The 26602-nt window shown below is 35.4% G+C and overlaps 1 protein-coding gene across 1 annotated transcript in view; it reads right to left on the bottom strand.

The window, feature by feature from the left end:
• The window catches only part of CSRNP3 (cysteine and serine rich nuclear protein 3), a gene marked incomplete at both ends in the record, with an annotated part of 181734 nt that overhangs the window by 64770 nt on the left and 90362 nt on the right, over positions 1 to 26602 (bottom strand). Inside the window, one exon of the mRNA XM_079710197.1 lies at positions 4639 to 4809. Coding sequence (XP_079566323.1) covers positions 4639 to 4809 — 171 coding nt within the window. The remainder of the gene's footprint in view (positions 1 to 4638; positions 4810 to 26602) is intronic.

Here is a 26602-nt window from a genome sequence, read left to right as displayed (position 1 = left end):
CTTGTACCACACAGTTTTATCAATTCCTATATTTGCAATGATAACAAAATGTTATGTTATACAATATGTTAATGCTTATAAAGCATTGAGTGCATCTGACATTTTAAACTTGAAAGATGAGCTCATGATGAGTGAGATTTAAATAACTGTATCTTAAAAAGATCTCAGGGCTTCCCTGGTGGCGCAGTGGTTGAGAGCCCGCCTGCCGATGCAGGGGATACGGGTTCGTGCCCCGGTCCACGAAGATCCCACATGCCGCGGAGCGGCTGGGTCCATGAGCCATGGCCACTGAGCCTGTGCGTCTGGAGCCTGTGCTCTGCAATGGGAGAGGCCACAACAGTGAGAGGCCCGCGTACCAAAAAAAAAAAAAAAAAAGAGATCTCAGTGTGAAGCTAAATTTGGTTTCCTAATACTATACAAATTTGATAGTCATCAAAAATCCTTTTTTCCTCTAAGGTAACTACTTTTTTTTTCTTGAAAGTAGAAAAATATATTAAAGAAATAAGATTCATCAATAACAATATTTCTAAAAATGTATGTTCATAGATTCATATGCAGATAAGATCACTGAAAAAATAAATAAAACATTTTATAAAAATTTGTGCATCAATTTGAGGCTAGCAAATAATCTGAAATACATTTCTATAAACAAGAAATCTTTTAAACTATTTCTTTTACCTTGGTTAACATGTTCAGATCTTTTATACAGCAAATATTTGAGGGAGAATTTTTGATTTTTGATTTTTGGGGTTTTTTTTCTCTCACTTTTTCTTTTTCTCTTTCTCCATAATGTGAATATGGTGAACTAAACAGACTATTAAATCAAAAAGGCACTTTTTATTAAATCAATCATTTAATTATCTTTAAAAATCATGAAAAATCTCCACCAGATTTCATTTAATACAAAGTTAAATCAGCAATTTCATAAACTAACCATTGCCAACTACCACTGATAATAAATGATGAGTTGAAAATTTCAATAAATTCTTGGGCATCACAAAATATGTCTATTTTCTTCAACAGGAAAAATAACATCTGTTGGACATAACTCATAAAAACCCTTTACCAGTTAGCTGAAGTACTGCATGATTTAGCTGACCATGCCATTTGCTTACATAAACACAATCAAAACTACAGTTATCATTTTAGTTTAAATTTAAAATTTCTTTGTTGTGGGATGTATAAATATTAACTGAAATAAAACTTAATAAACATGGGGCTTCCCTGGTGGCACAGTGGTTGAGAGTCCGCCTGCCGATGCAGGAGACATGGGTTCGTGCCCCGGTCCAGGAAGATCCCACATGCCGCGGAGCGGCTGGGCCCGTGAGCCATGGCCGCTGTGCCTGCACGTCCGGAGGTTTTTAAAGCACCTTATCATTCTTTGCCATTATGATACAGAGACTTTCCCTGACAGTGTAGGTAAAATTTTGTGTTCTGCTTTTCTTAACATTATCTCCTGTCTTCATACCTATCATGCAAATTAATTAATTGTATAAGCTACCATAACTTAATGCATCATTTCCCCACTCTTAGACATGTTACCTTCCTCTTCCCTGCCCCAGTTCCCATTTTTTGTTATTGCCCTCAACAACCAACATTTTCAGTTATGCATTTTTCCCCATGTTTTTGATGTTTCCCCCTTCAGATAAATTCTCTGAAGTACAGACTTATAGATATGAATATCATTATGGCTCTTATATTTCCAAAATGCTAAACAGACACTTTTATAAATTTCCTTGCCATCAACAGCAATATGGATGTATGCAAAATTTGTATTGCGACCTTCACCAGCACTTAGGTATTAGTATTTTCTGTTGGAGGGAGAAACACTAATTTCAAGGAGATGAAATTTCCATGATTTCATACTAATGAAATCTCATTAGTATTATTTTAATCTGTGTTGTCATTACTACTGGTGTTAAATGCTTCAAAATATTTGCTAATCATATTTCCTATCATGTAGATTATGTTTGGGGGTATATATCTTAATTTATATAAAAATTTATGTGTTTTTTTTATTTGCTATTCAGACAGTAATCCTTTACCATATTAACTGCAAATATTTTTTTTTCCAATATAGATTATTTTACTTTTACTTTGGGTTTTTTGGGGGATCAGGTATGTTTAATATTTTTATATAAATATGTTAAGTATTTTGTAATGTAACTTTTTTATGTTACTTCAACACTCAGATAACAATCCTACCAAATATGAAACTTTCCCCGTGATTTGATTTTTAAAAATATTTGTCTACTTAATCCATCTGAAATGTGTTTTGGCAATGTTGTGAGATGTGTATCTAAATTTTTCTTTTTCAAACTCTAATACCAAAACCATTTATTAAATACTCCTCTTTCCCATTGTTTTTTGTTTGTTTGTTTGTTTGTTTGTTTGTTTGTTTTTTTGCGGTACGCGGGCCTCTCACTGTTGTGGCCTCTCCCGTTGCGGAGCGCAGGCTCCGGACGCACAGGCTCCGGACGCTCAGGCTCAGCGGCCATGGCTCACGGGCCCAGCCGCTCCGCGGCATGTGGGATCTTCCCAGACCAGGGCACGAACCCGCGTCCCCTGCATCGGCAGGCGGACTCTCAACCACTGCGCCACCAGGGAAGCCCTCCCATTGTTTTATAATGCCCTATTCATATACATATATGTGTATATATACATATATATATATATATATATAATTCTTATCTATACTACGTTGAGATTTTCTCTGTTTTCCTGGATCTAACATGGTACCGAAAATGTCAAACTATATAATTTTCTACTATTATTTCATATCTGGAGTGGCTTTTCAACATTTATGGCTTCTTTTAAAAAATATCCCTTTATTCTCATTAGCTTATTTTTCCAAATGGATTTTTATTATTCCATCACCTTCTAAGAAAATCCAGTTGAGGGTTTTATTGAGATTATCCTTTTATATTCATAAATTAATGTGGAAAGCTTTAACAGATTTACCTTTATAAATGTTTACCAGAAACATAACCTGTCTCTTCATTAATTCCAGTATTCTTTTCTAACTCACAATAAATCACATTTTAAAGATATGTCCAATATTACATAACTAAAGGGCAGAATGAGATAATGGAAAAGGTGAAGGCTAGAGGGTGGAACACATAAATATACGGACACATATATGTGTGTGTGTGTGTGTGTGTGTGTGCATGTATGTATGTCTAGGCTTTAATCCTGTGTGATCTTGGGCAAGATGTTTAGCCTCTTTGATCCTCAGTCATTTCCTCTGTAAATTGAAGGTAATGGTACTTCCAGGATTGCTCTAAAGAGTAGTAATAATGTATATAAAACTACTGAATCACAGCATGTACCCAGTAAATGTTAGCTATGAGAATAATTTTTAATATAACATGTGCTTAGTACTTGACATTTTATAAAGTTCCTTCATATGCATTATCTCACTTGCTCTTTGATCTTCACAGAACCCTGTCAGATGATGATATTATTGTTATTATCACTGTTAATATTAAGGCCAAATAGGTAAACATATATATTCTTTTGAATCAAAACACAAGCTCATTTCACATCATAATGATATATGTAAATGTATTTGAAGATCACCTACATCACACAATAACCTTGTCCCTGAATATTTGATGATTTTTTTCTGTTATAATAAGTGTAGTTGCCCTTTCATTATATTTTCTATTAATTTTGCTTACTTAAAGGAATGCTGTTGATTTTGTATGTTTGTTTCATGTCCAATAGTGTTACTGAGTTCCTTATTACCTCTTAAAAATATGGTTAATTCTCTTGGTTTTCTGCGTTGTCACATTTCCAAAATAAATTTTATGTTATGGAATCCCATATTAATAAAATCAGCTACTTAACTGAAAAATAAAAAAACTAAGACTAGTTATCTATCATGATATCATGATATATTAAAATCTTCCTGTTGTAAATATAAATTCAAGATTATTTAGCTATTTAGAGTCAGTTTCCTTTAGCTTGTAGATTGTATTTCCTTACAAAATCTTCCTGTCAGTCCCTCAAACCTCACCTTGTCTGACAGGAAGGAGTGATGTTACAGTGTGGCAGAAAAAGGAAAAAGAGAAAGCATACACCTTTTTTTCTTTGTGGGCTTTAAATATTATTCTTAAGGATAAGAGAATAAAGGGATGAGTGGAAAAGAGGTATAAACTGCACTCACACACTTGGGAGAGTTTTGCTGCTTTTTCATTTCTTAACGCATGGTTGGCTATGCTCTTTCCCACTGAACCTAGACCTTCCACTGCCAAATACATCCTCCCCACTTTTTTCTTCTCCTAGAATATCATTTCAGCTATGGGAGGATACATTTTTTTGTGCCTGGACTTGTCCTTCCCCATCTACTGTTAGAGTAGGGTGCTTCCTTTGAAAAGTAATAATAATAAAATGTCATTTTTTCCATTGAATCAGTTGGTTAACACTATCAAATAATCCACTCCCAAAAGCATTCTAAATAAAGGAACCCACTGATGCCTCAGAAATATCTCATTTTTACTTAATCATGTTTTGTTTTTAGCTCAATTGTAAAAACAAAAACAAACTAGTAATAAAAGTTAAAAAATGACCAAGATGATACAATTATTTTCACTGTAGAAGCAGATAATCAGTTTCAGGTATAGTTTCCGTACTCACGGGGAAAATGATTAGAAGTGGATGGATTGACACTGTCCCCACTGTCAACACTTTCACTGCTGGAAACTTCATCATCTGATTCCCGCACAGAGGAGCAGGGGGAGGAGCCGTCAACTTCTTCAAACTTCCTCTTTAAAATTCCACTCATCGCTGCAGCGCTGTCACATGTACCTGTAGCAGGAACGGGAGCAACGAAGCATTGAAATATCTGACCGCTGGATGTGCAGCCAAGGTCTCCGGAGTCATTTTTATGTGGCTTTTTATACATGAGCTGAGCTTTCCCTTGAAAGGATCACTAAGCAGTTTTTTAAAAAACATTTTCAAATTAACAAAAATTAAATTAAATATGAGCATTTGCTTACCAAAATGTATCAGCTTTTTTAGACATAGTTCATTTTAATGCAATACCTTTATTCCTTTTTGTTGGCAAATGGAGAAAATCCACCTAAGTCCATAAAATTCTATATTGAAAATAAACACCAGTGTTCCCCAAAGTCCTAAATGATTGCTGGAAGGAACACATGTAAATACGCAAAAACTTCATACTCAAGTTTTAAAATGTAAGAAACCTAATTAGTTGAGCATTATAGGAAATCAGGTCTAAATTTTAGGTAGTTTCCATTGAAATATTACAATAAGGTGAAGTATGTCCCTATGACACCTGGTTGTTGAAGCTGTTGCTACTGTTTCGGAAACCTCCTAAGGCTAGTTAGTTGGGACGTAGCACTAGCTGGGCGGGAAGAGTGAGGTGTGGGGAGTGGGTACGGTTTCTCCTAAATCCTTTCTCTAGGATGAATGAGTTTTCCCCTCCCCTTGAGCTGCCCTTTCTCCACCTTCCCCATTTACCTTGACATATACATAGTCAGCTGAAGGGCATAAACTTTCCTTGCAGTGTAAGAATATTTTCAGGAATAATTTATATATAAATTAGCTTAGATATATGTGATGGTCTTACTTTGTTAAATTAATTTAACTTAGCTGAAAGTATTGCTAAATTGATTCCATGCATTCTATCTTCCATCTCATTATGTCAGCTGATTTTAACTCTCTTTTGAGTTCTTAGTTACATTATCTAGGCACTGCCCTCAGAAATCTCTGTAATAACCCCTTCTCTATGCAGATCACAGAGCAGGCAGCCTGACCAGATCCCCTTAGCTGGGCCAGATTTCCAAATTTTAATTCAGTAGTTTTCAAAGTCGGCTACTGGGATTAACAGCATAAGCATCACCTGGGAGGGAAATGTAAATTCTCAAGCCTCGTTCCAGATCTACTGAATCAGAAGCTCCCAGAGGGTAGGGCCTGGGACTGTGCTTTACGAAGTCCTCCAGGTGATTCTGATACATCCTCAAATTGGAGGGCCATTTGTCTAATTTCTCATCTGTTCTCCAGTAGCTCCTTCCTTGGGCTTTTCCTTCCTTGGGTGCGTCCGCACACCAGCCCTAGAGAGTTATATAACCCAGCACTCAATTCCTAGTCAAAATCTTCTTCTTGGTCCATCACTGGTGTGAACTCTATAAGTACAGTATTAGATGTCTCTTAAGTATCATTAATTTCAACTTACTCTACTCATCTTTTCACGTGTTTAGTAACTGGTATGCATATGCTTACCTCCTTGGGTGGAGTAGGGGATACAAAAAGGAGTAGAATGTGTTACCTGCTCCCAAGGAGCAAGCATCCACTATGCTGGGCTGCATGGAATTGAGAATAACCTGCAAATTCATGTTCTACTGCCTTGTTTTACTAATTTATGTCTTTTTCACGACTTATATTAACAATAGAAATAACTGATAGCAATAAGAAGATACTACACAGTCTATTCTTTTGAGAATAAAATCTCTACTCTGACTGATTTTACCACTATTCAGATTAGCTTATTATTTTCTCCATTTTAAAGAGTGTGAAATGCATAAGATGTTCATGCATATCTGAGAGGGTGGAGAGAAAAACAGATATTTTAAGTAAAGTTCCTGAAAGAAAAGTAGGACAGGATATACATTTTAAAATTGTTCACTTCAAACAAGATGCAAAGTAATTCATGAGGGAGAGACACCAAGACACAAAATAATACAAAATGGAAATCCATGTTTAAAAAGTACATTTTTATAATAAGATATTGCAATGGGAACAGTTAAAAACCATGTCCTTAAGCTCCACATTCCCATCTGACCTTCCCCACCTTCCTTAAGAAAGGCAGATTTCTCAAGGATACCCAACTTGACCAAAGGGAACTATATACAAACATGGCAAAATGTGGTACGTGGTACTCTTCTCTTCCTTTCTCACTTCCTCAAGCACGAGAGGGGAAATTTTTGGAGGGATGATAAGGGAATTCAAAAGTCTGTTTTCCCTTTGTTATTACATTTGTACTGGCAAGACTTGAAACAATGGAGTTGAAGGTTGGCTGTAATTTCTGTCTACATCTTTGAGACTGAAAGAGCCTGAGCTATTCCCAGGTCAAAGGGACAAAGGAACTGACTGTTTAAGGTGGGATTAGTATCTGTGTTGGAAATTAAACATTCAAATAATTACAAGTGGGCATAACTTTAACTTATACCCATGAAACTGGTTAAGTGCTAAATTGCTTGTGCAGCAACCAAGCGTAACACCTGTCTAGTTTCACAGCCTTTAAAAAACATTGTGAGCATAACAAGATGTCATAACGAATTATGAGGGCCAAATGACCTATTGCTTACAAGTATATAAACCTTGATCAAGACCTAATAGTGGAATGGTAAAGGGAGCATGTGGTTTTCTCCTACAGCATCTATACTAGCTCACTAGGAAAGAAAAGAATACAAGAATTTAGGGAAAAGACCCTGTTAATAAAGGAGCTGTATATACTTGGTTTGCTTGTACCCTGTATTGGTTCCCTCAGAATTTGAGGACGACAATAGGTGGCTAGCTAGGTATAGATGCAAGTGAGCAGAATCAATGCTTGTCCTGTGGCTGCCATAGCTCCTTAAATAGTCATTTAATAATGTATTTTTGTTCCCAAAGACGAGGCATAATTAAACTTGGTAGGTATGAAGCCAGTGAAAAAGTGGTCAACATTTCAAGTTGGCAAACAGCATCAGAGCTCAAAGAACAGAAGATAAACCTGAACAGGCATTAATTTACTCTAAATATGATAAGCTGAGAATCTAAGTCTCCTTATCAGCCATTTAAACACAGCTACCATTTTCCAATTCAAGAAACACATGTTAGTCAAGGGTATCACCATTTCTCATTTGGACTAGGACAGCCACATCCTAATTATTCTCTCCCATCCACTACTGTTTGCTTTCAATGAGTTTTCCAGGTTGGAGGCACAATGATAAATTTAAATTGCAAATGTGATCATGTTCAGAAGCTTAAAACTCTTAAGTGGCTTTGGATTACCTTAGGGTAAAGTTCAAAATCCTCAAAATGGCTTATTAAGTCCTTAACAATATACTCTGGCTAACTCTGGCTAACTTCATCTTCTTTTTGAGCCATTGGCCTTTTTTTTTTTTTTTTTTTTTTTTGCGGTACACGGGCCTGTCACTGCTGTGGCCTCTCCCGTTGCAGAGCACAGGCTCCGGACGTGCGCAGGCTCAGCGGCCATGGCTCATGGGCCCAGCCGCTCTGCGGCATGTGGGATCTTCCCAGACCAGGGCACGAACCCGCGTCCCCTGCTTCGGCAGGCAGACTCTCAACCACTGTGCCACCAGGGAAGCCCCCCATTGGCCTTTTTGCCAATATTTCAGCGCTAATAATAATTCAGTTTCTCTAACCTGCTTTTTCTCTCTGGACTCTAAGCCTTTTGATGTACGCATGATTCTTTCCAATCTACTTTTTGATTTCTTTTCCCACAGCACTTACCGCCTCCTAAATCCATATTATTTATTTATGTATTTTTAGGTTTACTAATTATTTTTTATCCTCTGCTGGAAGATACCAGGGCAGGGATCTCTGTACTGATGTTCCAAGGGTCTAGAACAACGCTTTATATCTAATAGAGTCTCAATAAATATTTGTTTGATGAATGAATGAAACCCTTCTATTTCCATACTTTAATTATTTTATCAGTATCTATTTTCTCTGATAGACTAAAAGCTCCATAAGCAGAATCACGTACATCTCATTCACCACTCTCTCTCCTAACAAAATATCTGGCATATTTGATTAGATGAGAATTAAAATGAGATGAAATTGACCTCAAAACATCATATAATTTTTTTTTTTTTTTGCTTGCAAGCAACCCAAAAGCCAATTCTAGCTAACTTAAGCACAAAGACATCTGTTGGAAAAATACTGAACTAGTTCATGCAATCTAAGGGCTGAAATGAAAAATTGAGGAACTGCAGGAATAAGGAGAGTTTCTGGGATTATGGTTGTAGAAATTCCATGATCTTTTTTTTAGAGCACCACAGTTACCAGGTTTAAGCCCAGCAACTTCTATGTCTCACAGTTCAAGTTTAATGTTCCAAAGCATGAGCAACCTTTTAGCCCATTTTGGGTCAGGTGTCAGCCCTGCGACCATTCGACTATGTGGCCAGTGGACAAGGAGGCAGCCAATTTGCTATCACCTCAGAGAACCTCACTCACAGGCTTCAATAAGTTCAATTGCATTTCAAAGCCAATATTCTTTCCTTGTCTAACACTGATTTATCTAATTTTTTCACTTATTAATACAGTCTATTGTTGGGGAAGCTAGTAAAGTAGTCTTGTTCAGGCTTCAGAGGCGGCACCAGGTCTCTCTCTGACTGGACAATGATGCTAAAGCTGACTGCATGCCAAACTGCTGAGTTACACCCAGGCCAGAATCAATAATAAACCCCTAGATAAGATAGAGAGTAAGTCATGGGACTTCTTTCACCTTGAGGGTCTGGCCAGCCCCTGGGGATCAAGAACATTCCAAAACTTATGAGCACCAAGGCATTTATGACAACAACCAGAGCTGCAAACTTGCAAGTAGGCTGATTGTTAGCAGCCTGCGGCCTGGTGCTAAAAGCTGGGCTCCTTCGAGTGGCAAACTGAAGTCTCACCCGAGGAGTGGACGCATGGCCCAGGACCTTCTCAACTGGGACTCCAGATTGCTGTTCAAGGGACTTCCCAGCGCTGCTTGGACCTGGATGTAGGTGCTTCCCCAATTCGGTGATGTATAAACCTCTGTCTTTACTATTCTTTCTTAGTTATACTATTTTCTTAATTAGTATACTGTAATTCGTTAATTCAATAAACTCTCTCTAAATTCTTGTTTAACTGAGTGTAGAGAGGTTATTTTGCGAGCGAATCCTACAAACCTTGAAACCGAAAGTAAGGCTTTCGGCAAAACATCCATGAATTCAACACTTGGCCAGCGTCTCAGTTTGGGATTCCTCTTTCCCTACACATAAGTGCCCTTTCTATTGCCAAATTCAATTAAGAACCACTTTATTTTAAAACTATAATAAACATCTTGTAATCTTGGATACTTGTTATTCTTAATTATCATATTCTATTTATTTCATATTTGTGTTAGATGTAAGAAGTCTCTGGACACATTTAAAGAAAGAGTAGTAGAAAAGTATAAATGTTTCCATTTCTCCTCAAAAAGATACTGATAGGGCTTCCCTGGTGGCGCAGTGGTTGAGAGTCCCCCTGCCGATGCAGGGGACACGGGTTCGTGCCCCGGTCTGGGAGGATCCCACATGCTGCGGAGCAGCTGGGCCCGTGAGCCATGGCCGCTGAGCCTGCGCGTCCGGAGCCTGTGCTCCGCAACGGGAGAGGCCACAACAGTGAGAGCCCCGCGTACAGCAAAAAAAAAAAAAAAAAAAACACACACAAAAGATACTGATAAACTACGCTAAATTTTCTATGGTTATAAGTAAATACAATTATTTTATTTAATATATTTCTGGAAAAAGTGTTGGAAACCAGAAGGCTGCAGGGTGAAGATAAGTAAGACACTGGATAAAAATGTACATTTTAATGCCTCTGGAAGAACTACTGAAGCTAAACTTTGGGTATTTGTTAGAATCTGGTTCATATCCCTCTCTTTTGACTGCCTAAAAATTTCATAGCTTTCCCAGGTAACTCATTGAGTTCTTACTAACTAGATATTCATCTAATGCTTAATCCTTTTTTCTTCTTACATTCTGTTCCTATTTCCCAATGTTTTGCTCTGCATTATAGGGAAATGATCACAGGAAAAATGCCTTAAGAGCATCATCAATCTCCTGGTTCTGAAGAGCAAGTTGTCTGATTTGGAGAAGAATTATTTTTGGGTTGCCAGATTTAGCAAATTAAAATATTTAACAAATTAAAACAGGACACCCAGTTAAATTTGAATTTTAGATAAAAAATAAATAGCATTTGAGATATAATTTTCCTTATTATTTGTTGCTTATCTGAAATTTAAACTTAACTGGGCAGCCTGCATCTCTTCTAACAGCCCTAACTGGTGCTCTTGGCTCTTGGTGAGAAAGTAGAATGACTATAAAATCAACAAAACATCTACATAAAAAAATGCCACCTACCAACTGGAAATACCATACATGAATATTCCTGTCCTTTACCAATCCGACAAAACCCAGTAAATAAAATATGTAAGGTTATTAGGGTGAATCAAGAGTTTATCAAACAATTGAAAAAAAGGTGAGGGGTGGGAGACGGTTAATAGGCTTAGGGCAGGCATGGCCTATCACTGACACAGGAAAAAATGAATTTAAAAGGAAGTAATTCTGGCATGGCAAGAATTTCCTTATATGGTAATGAGGAGGTCTTTTTGGTGAGATGCTGTTTCTTCCCTGACCTGATAAAAGAAAGGGTGGTGAGCTGTGAGTTCCTGGTTCATTTGACCTGGCAGGTCCTTAACTCCAGTGGAGGCTGCTTAAACCGGGAGCTTTACATGGTCCTCTATCAGGAACAAAGGGGGTGTCTAGAGCCCCTCTGTTCACTTTTACCTGGGAGTCTGCGTATATCCTTTGCATGGCTTGCTTGCTAGTTTTGTAGTTGATCAAAATGAGAGTAACCTTTAACTGCAAAGGTCATTAACAAACACCCTTCTGCCTTGGTGATATGGCATACATCAAAGGAGCATGTTAACTGCATTATAACCTGACATGAAGGACGTTTCTTCATGATTTGTCAAAGAACAAAATCATCTATTTTACATCTTCATCAAATTCTTCCAGCAAGCACAAAAAGCTAAGAAACCATGACTGTTCTCTCCTAACGACTTTGATAAGCTCAGGCTGTTCGCTTTGAACAGGAAACACCAGTGTCAGGATTAAGTTGCATAGAAAAAGAAGCTTATTCTTTACTTTCATGCAGAATGGAAAACAATTTTGATGTTTCTTCTGGTTGCTTCACCAAATTCAAATGATGAAATGAGAAGTACTGCAAACAAGTTGATGAAAATACTGGTGTGTGGCTCATCTGTGATAGCAGGTGGGAGAAGTTGAGTTGGCAAAAGCAAGATTATTCACAATGTCACACTTCATCAACCAGATTGTCTACAGGGCCAGAGAGAGGATGAAGAGGACAGTTGCTCAATTGATGGTGTGTAGGTTTTATTCCAATACTCAACAAAAGAGAGCTTGGCTAAAAAAATATCATACTGTGTTATTTTTATTTTCTGGTGGGATATCATTAGTTATCCAGATGTGTTCCTAACTATCAGGATACAATTTTAAACAAGTTAATTTATATTCAATCCTTTTCCTCCTCAAATTTTTTACGACATGAATTTGAGTAATCTTTGTTCTGCCCTAACACTCACACTGTTACTGCCCTTACACTGTTATGTTAATCAAACACTGACTATTGGCTAAAGTTTCTGCTAAATAAGATAATCATTATCTTAAGAAGTTGGCATCAGATTTCAATGCCTTGAACCCTTATCACGCCACAGGTCTCAGAATGCTTATGCATTTCTCTTAAAAAAAAAAAAGGGGGATAACTTCTTTCACAATACTAGGGCTATTTCTGCCTTAACCCATTTGGCAAGAAATTAACCTATCTGCTGCCAAGAAGATAGGGGTTTGGCAATTAATTCACAAGATAAAATCCTGCAAGGTGTTTCCATGGGGCACCACCAATGTGAAAAATGCTACTGGTGGCTTGCCAATTGAAGAAGTACAAGTTAGCCAAATACACTTCTCTTGTCTAGGTGTCTGCTTAAGCCAAAAATGCTGGGAGCACTCTTGCCTAATGAATATTTTTGTTGGAGAAATGATTGTAGGCTTCCCCAATTATGTATGAATTCCTTGTGCCAGAGTTGTCCATGACCTTGAGTTAGAGATCTGAGTTACTTTATGTGCTTTGGATTTTGACAGTTTTGCAGCTTGATGATTTGCAGTGTGAGAATTTGATTAAAGAAATGAGTGCTTACCCCTGAAAAAAGTGCATAAATGCATGTCATTTACCCATGGATTCTCCATCAAAGGTAGGTGCCTCTAACTGTCCATACCTCTTCTCTCACTGTGTGCAAACTGCAATGGCTAAATTGATTTATGCCCTGCTGATAAAGGGATGGAAGGCTACTCCTCTTACTAATGGTAAAGGGGTTCTTTATGAATTTCTGGCTGGGGAGACCCCAAGAAGCTTTCCATATTACCTGTCATTGGGATTAATATCCATATACGATACCCAGAGCTTGGTTTTTAATGCCTCTTAACCCTAAACATTGTTCATTACTTGTTATTTGTCAACACAATATAGCAGAATACATGTGAACTGAAAGCCAAAAGTCCTTCCCCAATGTTAACTTTCAGGACGTGTTTTCAGTTAGCAAGAGCACAGAGACCCAACCAAGAACATGATAAGGCTTTTAAAACTGTTGAAAATTGATCAAATGTCTGTTGTCAGCCTATTTTTCCTACCCCAACGACAAAAGTACCAACGAAAAATTTATTTGATGTGCTAGCTATTAAGACTAAAGAGGAGTATTTAGCCTAGTTTCTTGGAAGATTGGCAAGACTTACGATATTAAGGAAAAAAAAAAGACCACACAGACATGGAAGAATTTAGAATTATTACTGCAGCACTGGAAGATAACGTAGTTTTTTCTCCTTAGCACTTAAGAAGTTTCTCTTCAGTCTTTTAGAAAGTTTCTGACTAAATAATAAATTAGTCAGTGTAGCTCAAAAGGTATGTAAGAAATATGACATCCTTTTCCTTCAGAAGAATCATTAGAATAGTCTGAAGTGAAAGGATATTTAAAAACACTTCCCTCATAAAGTACTCTAAAGTGGACATCAGAATAAAATATGGTCAAGCTTTAGGACTATACCCATCCAAGCACTGGTATCCTGCCAAAGATACTGTGCAAAAAAATAAAGAAGATTTAAAAAATTAGAGTAAGTAGAAGAAAGTACTTTGGATGTTCTTTAAAATGATTACTACCTTAGGCAAGATATAGATTTCTACTGTCTAAGGCAGAGGACAATAGTTATTCAACCTTCAGCTGACATCACATTAAGCAGCAATTAGTAAAAATAATTTAGAGAGTAAGATTAAATACTTGGATTTTCAAGTCTCAGTGAAGGTTCTACTGGCATAAATTAAAACTGGTTCACAATAGAAATAAATCACATCAAGCTCATGCAATCTTTTAAAACTTGGAAACCCACTATTTAGAAAAGTTTCATCATTCAAACAAGTTTCACAAAAGCAGAGTCATGATATTCCTCCCCAACCATTTTATCCAACACTTGTTACCAATGTATAGTTATCACAGAGCACTTCTAGGTATGCTACTATTATAATAATTTTTAAGTAAAAAAATGTAGATATATTTTCTAAATTTCTTCTGAAAAACCTTGTGGCTAAATCAATTGATGCAATATTTCTAGACATCATTCTGATACACAGGAAGTTTAAAATAGCAGTAAGTCCATGAATAGAGATCATTTCATGATTCAAACAAATTAGCACTTTTAAGTCATGAGGTAGAACTGGACTCATGCTCCACAACAGCATTGGCTCAGCAAACATTTCTTGGGCGCCTAACATGAGCCAGGATCCCTCTGTAATTGAAAGGTCCATAGTCTATGGATGAGATAGGAACTGCGGTGAGCAGAATGAACAACTAATGCCTTAATTGTACAAAGTCAACAGGGAAAAGAAAAAATAGTGGGAAAAGAAAAAATAGTAGGCAAAGGCCCAAAGATGAAACATTTTAAAGTAACAAATGATATAAAACAAGAGAGCTCAGAAAATCGCATATTACTACAGCCTATGTGAAGATTTTGTGGTTATTATGCTTCTGGTTGGTAAGATTTAAGCTATCTATGAAGCCACATATAGTTTGAATTTGGTGACTGCCTTCTCTACTTGTCCCATCTGAATATAAGATATCAGCTGTTTAGTACTTCCTAGGTATGACCTCCAATAAACTCTTAGTGGGTTTCTATTTTTGGAAAACACGTCTTTTCCTCATCCATTGAAGTCTAAGATGTTTTATCAGGATTATCTGTAACTATAGGCTTAAGCTGAACTTGTGTTATCCGCACCAGGGAATCAACTCCTGTGGGATGAAAAATAGTAATATTTGTTATCACTTAAAATGATCTTATTTTGTGCCAGGCATGCATCATGCCATTTCATTGATCTAGAGACAATTATCCCCACTTTGCAGATGAAGATGAGGCTTAGAGTTTTCAAGTACCCTGTCCAAGACCACATGGATTGTAAATTGCAGACCATGTCTTAGAAGTGACACCAGGGTTGGAACATGAAGGTAAGCTCCAAACCACGGTTCTATTCAGTCTTTTCACACTCCGTGATATAGCTTGAACTCACACACTCAATAAACTACATAATAAAAGCACTTACTTATCAAGAAAACAATATACAATATTTTCCTGGTGTTTCAATTGTTCATGAATTGCCCTAAGTTTACAACATTTTATTGTATTAAACAAAGTTACCCCGGTTTGTTAAAGTAGTTCTCAGGCCTTTTTAAATATTAATGGCCAAAAAAAACACCAGAATATGGAGTTTTTCCCCAATAGTTTGGACTATTCTAATTCTTACAGAATGAGAAGTAATATTCCTTCAGCGTTTCAGAGGTCTTCAAAGTGTAAGAGACCACCTATTAGCTGGTATGGTATTAGCCACCTCGTGTATCTTTACACATGAATTATACTAGTGAATTTTAAAAGAAATGGGGATTGATGGCTCTGTTGTCTTACTTTTCTTGTATGTGATTGGGGAGACTGTTAGGTGTGCACACATGTATGTGCATGCATGCACACACATGCACACACACACACACACGACTAAATGCATTTCTAAATGAATATGTGGATTCGTAAGCTTGCATGGAGATAAGAGATTGCCTGAGTAACAACTCTTCCTAACTAGCATGGTGATGGTGTATCACAAAGCCCCAGGATTTAAGAATGAAATAGACACAACTCCTGAAATTGGCAAGGATAGGTATATGACACCAATGTTTAGTCAAACACCACCAAAACAATTGGTCTGCGTGTTTTCTTTGGTATACGTGTTAGAGATTCCTCATTTCCTTATTAGACAAAGTAATTTCAAATTTCTGATGGTGGTTTACTATGACAGATTCTCATTGTAGCAACAAGAACCAATTTCTCATTTATCTAGAGCTCAAACATGATTTTCAATATCCTGAACATAAGAAAATGAAAACAAATCTTATTTTCTATGTTTCTATGCTCAGTATACTACATATATGTACGTGTCATAAGTTCAGTACATAGGAGAAGCATAGAGGGATGTTATCTCTCTCTCTTGGCGTACTGAAGTCTAAATGATTTAGAAGTTAATGTAAAATAAAGTGCATAAACTTGATTTTCGAATTACTCTCAGATAAGGAATAATTGTTAATTATTAAAATAAATATTAACATGAGAAAAGAAAGAGTAAATTTATAAAAAGCATATAAGGTATATAAAAAGCATATAAAACTATATGCAAAAAGCATATAATTGCAACACCATTTAGTGTTGGTGTACAGTTGGGGAACAGTGTTATCATTTGCAATAAGTCAATGTAACGATGGAAATAATGATTCTTATGCCATGAAGAAAAGCCTAAATGGATTTCCACTTTGCTCAATAAGGCAGAATGGCATGTACTGTATTTTGCTTTCATGAAAGCAATTAACACATTTAAAAAAACTGGCCATTTAAGTCATAAACTTTACCTATTTGGAAAATTGGTTAATTTAGTACAGATTATTTTCCAACTGTCCTAGACAAAGTATTACTATAATGTTGCCATGTGTCAAATACTATGGAATAAAAATAAGATCTTTAAAATCATTTTGCAATTTATCATTCTTATACTCTTCAATAAAACTGATACAATTCTATTTAAATTTTAGAATAGGCAATAAAAATGCAATCATATGTTTTGTTTCCTAAGAAATGCCAGGTTAAAAGGAAGAAATGTGATTGTTTTGAATTCTCAATTATTTTGAACATTTTCCTGCTATATGTTATAAGTTATTTTCTTCTTTTTTCTATTTCATAGGCACCAGAAGTTCAGGACACATATAGTGATAATACAACCTAAAACCTACACATGCAATTTTGAGATGACAACAGTTATTTGTAGATTTTAGACTATGTTCCATACTGCTAGACTGAGTACAACATGTTTGCCCTAACATCTTTTCCAAGCTTACAATATGGTCTCTAGTTTCAAGTGATGACAAAGACAGACTGGTAATCAGAAAGCAGGAAATTAATTTTTGAAAAATCCTTAAAGATTCCTTTGAAGTCTGATGTAACATCACCTCTTCAAGTACACTAACTGCACTTCCTTCAATGATTTGTTTTTACGTTATTCTATTTACTCTTTAGCTTTCTAAATTTAATTTGAATTGCATGTACACAAATGCATTTTTCTATATACACCCAACTATCCAGACCATGAACTTACTAGGTACACGCTGCTGAGATTTGAATGGAAGCAGTATGGTTCGAGCAAATGTAAAAAAGACTTCAAAGTTCTGAGTGAATTTGCATAGAGACATAAATTCTCCAGGATATTCAAAGCCATAAATTTGCTGCAGAACATATATAGCTCTCTCGTGGCTCACGGAAGCACAACAATTCTCTTTATTTCACATTTGTCTATTACCACGTTTTCTACAAGAATCTTCACAGGCTCTCCTTCTTTGCCCGCAGTGTTTTTATTTCTATATTCAGAATGTGCTAACGGGTAGCGGCTGCATTTACAAAGTTAATAGTATTGGACAAGCTAAATGAATTTGAAACCTAGTTCTCTCCTCCTCCCTGTGCCCTGCCTAGAACACACGCAGAGGTTAGGAGGTATAAACTATGGGCACTACCTGAGTTAAAAATGAAATAAAGAGTTTTTGCTTTTCAAAATTGTTGGATTAAATATAGTTGACCATAAGGAAGATTTTATTTGGCTGTTTGAAATATATGTATGTATACATACAAAATATATATAATTTATAGTATGCATAACAGTATATACATATATAAATATATGTAAACATAGGTATTTCATAACAAATTATATACACATGTATAAAACAAAAGTAAACAAATACGTTGTCTGGACCAGAGGACAGTGGACAGCATTTTCCATTCAACATAAAAAGGAAATAATTGATTTAAAATATACCCCCTTAAGCGTCAGTCATTACTGAAAGTTTCAAAAGAGAATTTAGAAGAAAATGGCAGAGTATTTGTTTTTTAAAAACTCATACCAAAATATGAATTTCTTTTCCTAAATTAATCTCGGGATCCTGGATAAATGTCACAGTGTCCCCATAGAGTGATAAAGGGTGAGAATCTGGCCCTGGATGACTACTATGAAGTGATTTCATAAATATTTCAAGTAATTGTCTTTCACTGTTTTAAATCACTGTTTTAAATGGCCATCCTCCTGTTTTGGTCTGCCTTCCATGCTCCCCCCAACCCCCCATTTAAAAATAAAAGATATTGTTGCCAAACTGCCAAGCCTTAATCATTATAATAAAATAAACGCCCCCTTTTCAATGCAAAAGAAAGTTTATCTAAACATGTACTAGCTCTTTGTACGTAAGCTTCATAAAATTCACTCCAAAATATCTTATGCAAATATGAAAGCATAAAGCAGTTATTTCATGACTAAACGTTATTTTGCCTCTTCATCTTTCCAATTTATTTTCATACACGTACAACCTATAATGTAGACAGATGCACACTTGATGCAAATTAAAATAACACTTTTTCCCATCAGCATTGTAACTGCTGAATTGATATATTTTAAAATTTTAATGATATAGATAAACAGTCTGATCACAATGCTTTAAGTTTATTTAAAAATATGATTTGGAAATAAAAAAGCAATATGAACAATAAAAGTGAGTACACATTTGTTTGGTTCAGGTCAGACTTTTCTATGATGTGATCACACATTTTACAAAAATGTGAAATTTAGTGCATGGTAAAAGACTTTTGTCCTGCCTGTGACATTTATGAGGATCACTTCACAATCCAGATTTAACTGAAAGGAAAAGTCATAGGAAGTTGAACATGTTGAGTTCAAAATAGCATTGTCTAAAAAGTTCCAAAGAAAATTAATAACAATTATGAAAATTAAAGTATTTAAAGGATGTGACCCCCAAATAAATTATTTCTTTGATAAGATGTTTAACAATGAAATATAGAAAGAAGAATCTTGAAACTGAAACCCTCTCTTAAAATGAAATGAAAATATAACTTATTAAAACTGTCCTTATGATATCATGTGGGGTATGAACAAAAGAACTCCATTATTTAGTTCCAGATACCTTATTTAAAATACATTTCTTAAAAATGTGAAAATCCTCTAAAAGTTGAAAGTCTTGATACTCAGCTAGATGTTTCAACCCAGACACCTCTCTGCAATCAAAAACTTTCCTCAACATGGAATTATTTAGAAGCCCCAAACCAATTTTTTCTCTCATGACATTATTCCATTGGAACAAAACACCTACGTTTCAAATTGAGACAACATTAAGAAGATTTAATAAACTAGTTAAGGGAAGCTGAAAATCGAGAACACCCTGCCAATTTCCACAATGAGTTACAATAGCCAATCCTCATCAGTGTCTTTTATAGAAATAAAATCAGGCGCATCATGAAATCTGTCATCGTACCTGCGTTTACTTTAAACGACTACCGCACACACGCTGTTAAGATCTTCACTCTGAGAAATAAAGCACACTTCATGTAACTGCTGCAAAACACTGCTGCAGAGGAGCCCAGTGCATTTTTTTTTTTTCGGGCAACTGATCCAGCCTTTCCACCAGCCCTGTGACCTCTGAACTCCTTTCTGCCCCCCTCCTCTCGCTTCTGCAGTCAAAGCCTCGGAGCTGGTCTCATTTGCATAAGGCTCAGGCAGCCCTCCAGCAGCTGAAACGGAATGCTGGGTAAGGAATTGTGGAACTGCGGTTCTGCCAGAATACCTGAATCGCCCGAGAGCTGGAATACGCGATGGGGAGTGGGCACCAACTGCGCCGGGCTGTCCGCATCACACCCTCCCGCCTCCCCCCCGCCCCGCGACTATTAATGGATAAGTGTTTTTTAACTCTTTGTTTTGGAGTGCTGCTTTCCCCCCTCCCCACCAAAAAGAAGCTGTCAGCAGCGACAGTGGTAACCAAGGAAACTCAAATAGTCAAATACTTCATTTAAATACATGTGGAAGGCCAATTTAAAATTTTCATTAACTTCTCTTGTTTTTGAAACATAGCTATTTTTTCCCCTTGGAATACATAGTACACGCATAATCAGGGACATAGGGTATTTCTTTTTGTTGTGGTTTAAACAGCATCTTACAGGCATACAGTTATTTGAGTCACTATACAAATACATGAAGTCACCGGTAATTCTATAAAATGTTAAATGTACCCTAGTGCCTTAGAGAAGATCATCCTAAATGGTGTCCAAGAAATTAATTGTAAAGAATTTAGGTCCCACGATGCCTTTAAAACAATACAGCAGTAAAAATGCAGAGCAAAGTTAAACTATGTGTTTTAATGTAAAGATTCATGCAGCAGTAATGCTTGTCTGTCTTTGACAGAGATGTTCAGCGTTGTGCTATTATTTGCTAGTTATTTCTTCCTTGTCTTCCTACACACAGCAATCTCTCTATTTAAAACATAAACTCTTTTGTTCATAAACCTAAGAAGTGGTTATTTTCTAGATACAGAAGGTCATGTGTGTACATATTTTTATAAATACCCATGAAGGCACATATTTTTCTTTTCTAAATGGTGAGTCAATGGAAATATGCATCATCACATAATTAATCAATTCTTCTTTTTTAAATTAAGCTAATTTGTTTTCTCCACTAATGAGTGAATATTTATGAAATAAAAGGTTTAATGCAATAATATTTTCCGTCTATCAAAAGAAATATAACATGCAAAATAAAAGGCACACAACAGATTACTATACATATATACTATATTATAGTTAAATATAAAATGCATTGTTCTGGGAGATAGCATTATTAATATTTCAAAATTTTCTTGGTTTTAAAATTTTTTATTTAAGTAATTAAATACACTAAACCTCTTGCAGTGCACTGAAAGATATCAATAAATTTTGAAGGATATATCATCCAAATCATAAGACACAAACTATTGCAATACAGGATTTTTTAATACCAGAAAAATTAATGTGAAGCTTTTTATTTGAGCTATTTTTTAGTAGTATTCTGCTTTATGTTCTTTCTGAATCCTAGAAGATTAGAAATTATTGAATGATTTTTAACCCATAAATTTTTAAATAGAATAAATAACTTTTCAGTTTACTATAATCATATAAACATTTCTCTATCACATCTGACTACATCAGCCATTTAATTGAATTGGGTCAATTCAAGTGCATCCTTCATATTACACACTGTAAATATCTTGCAAAGTTTTTGTTTAAGGCAAAACACACATCAGACCATCCTAATTTAAATCCAATCAAACACAAGGAAGTGTTGGAGTAATTTATAAAATCACTGACCTGTTCAAATAGCTGTAGTCTTAGTCCTTGCACTCTTTATTCATTAGAATCCAAAATAAATTGATTATCATTTTATGATGTGTGTCAGCATCACCGAAGGCACTGTTCTTCCTGGTTCAGCGGAATCTTCTGAAATTTGCCAGCCCTGTGTTTTATTGCTGGTACCGTATGCTTTATTGTTCAGCGACAAGAGCTTCACTCTGCACAAAGACTCATTACCTACTGCTTGCTGCACGGCATCAGCCTCACTGAGGCTGCCTATATGTGATCACATGGGAGTTTTGTCTGAGAAAGCCAGGCATGCCACTGACTTCACTGTGTGTATGGATATTTTTATCAGCTGAGGTCTGCTAGGAGGAAGGAATAACAGATTAGGAAGCTGCTCTAAGTCATTAATGCAGCACAACTTATGGAAATCCCTTCACAAGATTTTTTTTTTATTATTATAGAAAGCGTTTGAGCAGGCATTCAAAAGAAGTTCACTAGATTTTATTTTAATAAGAGGCTGGATAATAATTTAAGGAAGGGGAACTAGCAAAGAGCTATTTCCTACCTTCTGCTTTCTGAAAATACTGTTGTACAAATGTTATTAAAGAGCCTTGCTTAACTGAATGATTTGACAGTATGTTTTAACCTTTAGATTGCTGGCGTTTCTTTTTATTGGAGGAGGTTGCTTTCTAAAAGGATAAGTGGCTGTTTCCCTAAAAATCTCCTCAATGAAAATCTCAATCACTAATATATGAATAAAAATAAGATACAATATATGAATAAAAATATAGATGTTCTAATTATTTTTGATAAAGTAGATGAGAGGGTGTCTCTTTTATTGATGTATATAAGTGAGGTAGATGATTAATTTATCTTCTCAAAAGATGACACATCCCTAGAACAGCTGACTTAAAAGAACAATGAAGATTTCAATTTAAAGATCTAAAGGACATGTGGTTCGTATTAATTCTTAAAATCTCAGTAACTTATTTTAGACCGCTTACCTCAATAAAGCATATGGTTTACCTTATCTGATTTCAGTGTTAACAAGTAGTTTCAGAGCTGACTACTCAACATTTACAGGAATTTTCTGCTATATAAATATTGAATTAATACATATACATACACACACATAGGTATAGTCAGATTATCTTTCTGAAATACATTTTAAAATAATTACCTAAAATTATTTCTCAAAATTTGAAAATGGATTGTGTATTTCCAAATGAAAAAGCTATTTAATAATTGGAAGTTGATAAAAAAATAAACTTCTTATCTCTCTAATAATCTAAATTGAATTTGTATCTGAAAGCTTGTTGCTTGTTAATGGAAATCCTATGACAAGTACATGCAATGTGCAACAAAGAGCACAGAAAGAAAAGTCAGAAGTATCATAAATGAAGATCAGAAAATAAATTTTCTGTACAGTTATATAGTACATTTTAATAGTGTTTGTAAGTAATACAGTAATCTTAAAAATAGTAAATCTATATACCTGCTTAAACCTTCCATTAATGAGAAGTTATTTTTTGGAAATAATTATAACAAAATTTTTTGTGTCAATGGAAATTTTTAAAAATAATTCAAAGCCAGAATAGGCACATGTGGCTAAATATTTTAGCCAGTCTCTAAATACAATGATTTAACATCATTTTTTATAATATTTTTTGTAGTGGTAGCATTAATTTAGAATGTTTCATGACTTAAATAAATGCCTTTTCATGGATTTTTCTTAACATTGAAAAAAATATTCAGATATGTTTTAAATGCCACCATTTTAATGCATTTGTTCCAAAACGCTCAAGTTCCTTTTTCCCCCTGCACACAAGAGCTACGCTAAAGCTGCAAAACCTTGGGGCATTAAGAGGAAAAGGAAAACAGAGTGTTTCTGGCTTATAGTGTACCTCTGGGTTCTTAAAGATATGTACATTCTAGCTAATATCTTTTTGATGATGTCATCATGTTAATGTACAAGGAAATAAACAAAAGGCAGCCATTTTTCTCTTACTGCATCACTTCAAAAACAGTGAAATAAAATGGTTGCCAAATGGAAGGAAAGACTCAGTAGAAAACTGTTACTTCCAAATTCTTCAGATAGGGAGGGGCAATGGGTGTGAAATTAGAAATAAAAATCCATATATGTGAATTTTGTATGAATGTATGTAAAGAAATAATTTACAGTAAGAAAGAACTATAAATAAATACAAGGGATATAGAAATAGCTAGCAATTAAAACAAATTAGTAAAATAATGTCTCCAATGGAAAGACTATAGTCTGTAAACAATGTATTAAATGTAAAAGCTTATTAAATTCATTAATGTTGCAAAAGGTATTTAAAGGTGGACAACAGAGTTGGAAAGACCTAGAAAGAGACAAAATGATCACGAAATAGTAATAAGCTTCCCAGGTCTACTATTATCTTAAATGACCTTGGTGAGTTATTTTATCATCTTATGCCTTATTTGTCAAGTCTGCAAAAGAGGAATAGAAAAATTTTTGGAAAGCATGTCTTGGAAATATATAGCAATATTTTTATACTTCAGTTCCCTAAGTTGGTTTTATTCAAGCATTGTCCACTAATATTAGTAAAATGAGAAAAAATGATGTAAAATTCTAATGATTATTTAAAAGAATTTTTAAATGCATTATCCTAATAGCCAAGACAAACAGATATAATAAGTAGATAGGACTTTTGGAAACAAGAGGCAGTATTTTCCTAATACATACAGAAAAAAAATAGAAATGAATTTAGTAAGTAATTTGAAACAAATCTCATAAAATTGCCTCAGGATTAAAACAAATTATAAAATATACCCATCCTTCCAATCAAAATTCTGGAACTCTGTCAGCAACATGACAAGAGAATTGCAGCAGAGTTTCTGATTCTCACGTTACACAATGAACAACAGTGCCTCTGCTTATACAACAGTTTCATCAGCCAAGAGTTCTTTAAATCTGAAATTAACAGAGAAACACAAGATCACAGCTTAAAGAAGGAAATTCCATCCAAGAATAAAAGGACGTTTTAATTTACTTTGTATATTAAAAGCTGCGAATTCAAAAAGATATGTCAATTCTTATTATTGACTCTTAGTAGTTTGGCTTTTCTCTAATGACAGAGAGGCATAATAGAATCATTTTGTTTGCCCCCCTTTTCTCCAAAATAACTAAAGCTTGTCAGAAGTAATCCAGAATGTTTGCTATCCAGCTCTTGCAGTAATTTGGGCATAGACATGCTAAATGGATGGTCTCGAAATTTCTACTGCATGAAGGAAGATGGAAAAGATGAACTGATACCATCACCTGTGTTTTCTAGAACTGTATTAGTTGGCATATATATTAATATATATATTATATATTAACATATATAATATATATATTAATATATATATCAGTACCTCCAGTTGGATTTACCCTTGATAAGGCTGGATTTTCTTGCTACCTTTATCCTTCTTTATGGTATGTTCAGAGAAGTTATTAAGTTGGCCATGTCAGTCTCAAAATCCAGGACTAATTCAATTCAATTCAGCAAACATTTATTGAGAGTTTACTGTGTACCAAGCTCTGAGACAGTTGCTAGGGATATAAAAATGAAATATACACTGTACCCAAGAAGATTGTAGTCTATCTAGGTTAAAAAAAAAAAGTGCTGAGCAAGTTATGGGAGGGTGGTAAAGTAGAGATAATGTTTTCTAAAGTTTGAATATTTTGTTGACAACATGCATTATAGGTACAATCAATACAATTTCTTTTCAATATTGTTTCCTAAAATCAGAAAATCATTACTGTAATTAAAGTCATTTATCAAATGTCATATCTATATATCTATATCTATATCTAATCTCTATATCTATATATTACATATAATAGCTACATATTCCTATGCTATCCTTCTCATCAAGAGGTTGAATCTAATTTCACTTGCTTTTACTCTAAGCTAGTCTTAATGATTTGCTTAATCCAATAGAGGCTGCAGAGGTGATGTTTTAGAAATTCCAAAGTTAGGCCCTAAGAAACTTTAAAGCTTCTACTTGGGCCTCTTGGAGCCTCTTGAGTCTTCCAGGAGCCTTGAGTTGCCATGTAAGAGGATTAATTACCCTAAGACTGCCTTGGAGAAGCCACATATAAGCACTTTGTTCAAACAGTCCAAACCGAGCCCAGGGTTCTGGCCATTCCTGATGCCTAACATGTATGTAAAGCCACCTTGGACCCTCCAAACCTACCCATCCACCAAACGGATATCATGAAGTGATCCTAGTTGTCACTATGTGGAGAATCGCTGAGCTGAGTTTTTCTCAAATTCTTGTCCTACAGAATTCATAAGATGTAATAAAATGGTTGCTGTTTTAGACACGAAGTGTTGTGGTAGTTACTCAGCAATTGATAACTGAAACCTATTTACATGTGTATGACAGAGACAACATACTAAACCTAAAAGTACATGAAAGGACTGTCTGATACATATATTCAGTGAAATGGATGAATTTAATGGATGCATTAAAAGAAAATACAACTTAGGTGGGCAGAGAAAGAAGCAAAAAAAAAAAAAAAAAAAAAAAAAAAAATTCAGGGTGTGTCCAAAGCACATAAGGACTGATTTATCTAAGAAGATTGTATTGCAGGAATGGGGTTTCTGAACTAATAGGGAAGAGATTGCCTCACTAGCCAGGAGAAAAGGGAATTCCCAGTAATGGTACTTTGGGAAAAGTCCAGAAACAGGGGCAAGAGCTTTACTAACTACAATGAGAGGACTTTGAGGAAGTTTTTTGGGTGACAGGAGATTTAGGCATGTGTTGGGAGGTTGAAGGAGGAAAGGAAGTCTGGTGCCCCTTCTTGGACTGCAATGAAGCTTGAAGTGAGGAGATTTTTGCAACATATGAGATGTTGGGAAGTGACCAAGGCATAGGAAAAGCGGTATAGTCAAAGTGATGAATAAAGAAAGCAACTTTGGCAGTTGAGGAGTGTCTAGACTCGTAGAGCAACAAGGCAGCACAGAGGCGGAGGAAGAGGAGTTAAGAAGATATGATGAAAG

This window comes from Hyperoodon ampullatus, assembly GCF_949752795.1.
Source record: "Hyperoodon ampullatus genome assembly, chromosome: 8".
Classification (NCBI taxonomy): Eukaryota; Metazoa; Chordata; class Mammalia; order Artiodactyla; family Ziphiidae; genus Hyperoodon; species Hyperoodon ampullatus.
Note: the sequence above shows the minus strand (reverse complement) of the source record. Positions and strands in the feature narration are given on the sequence as shown.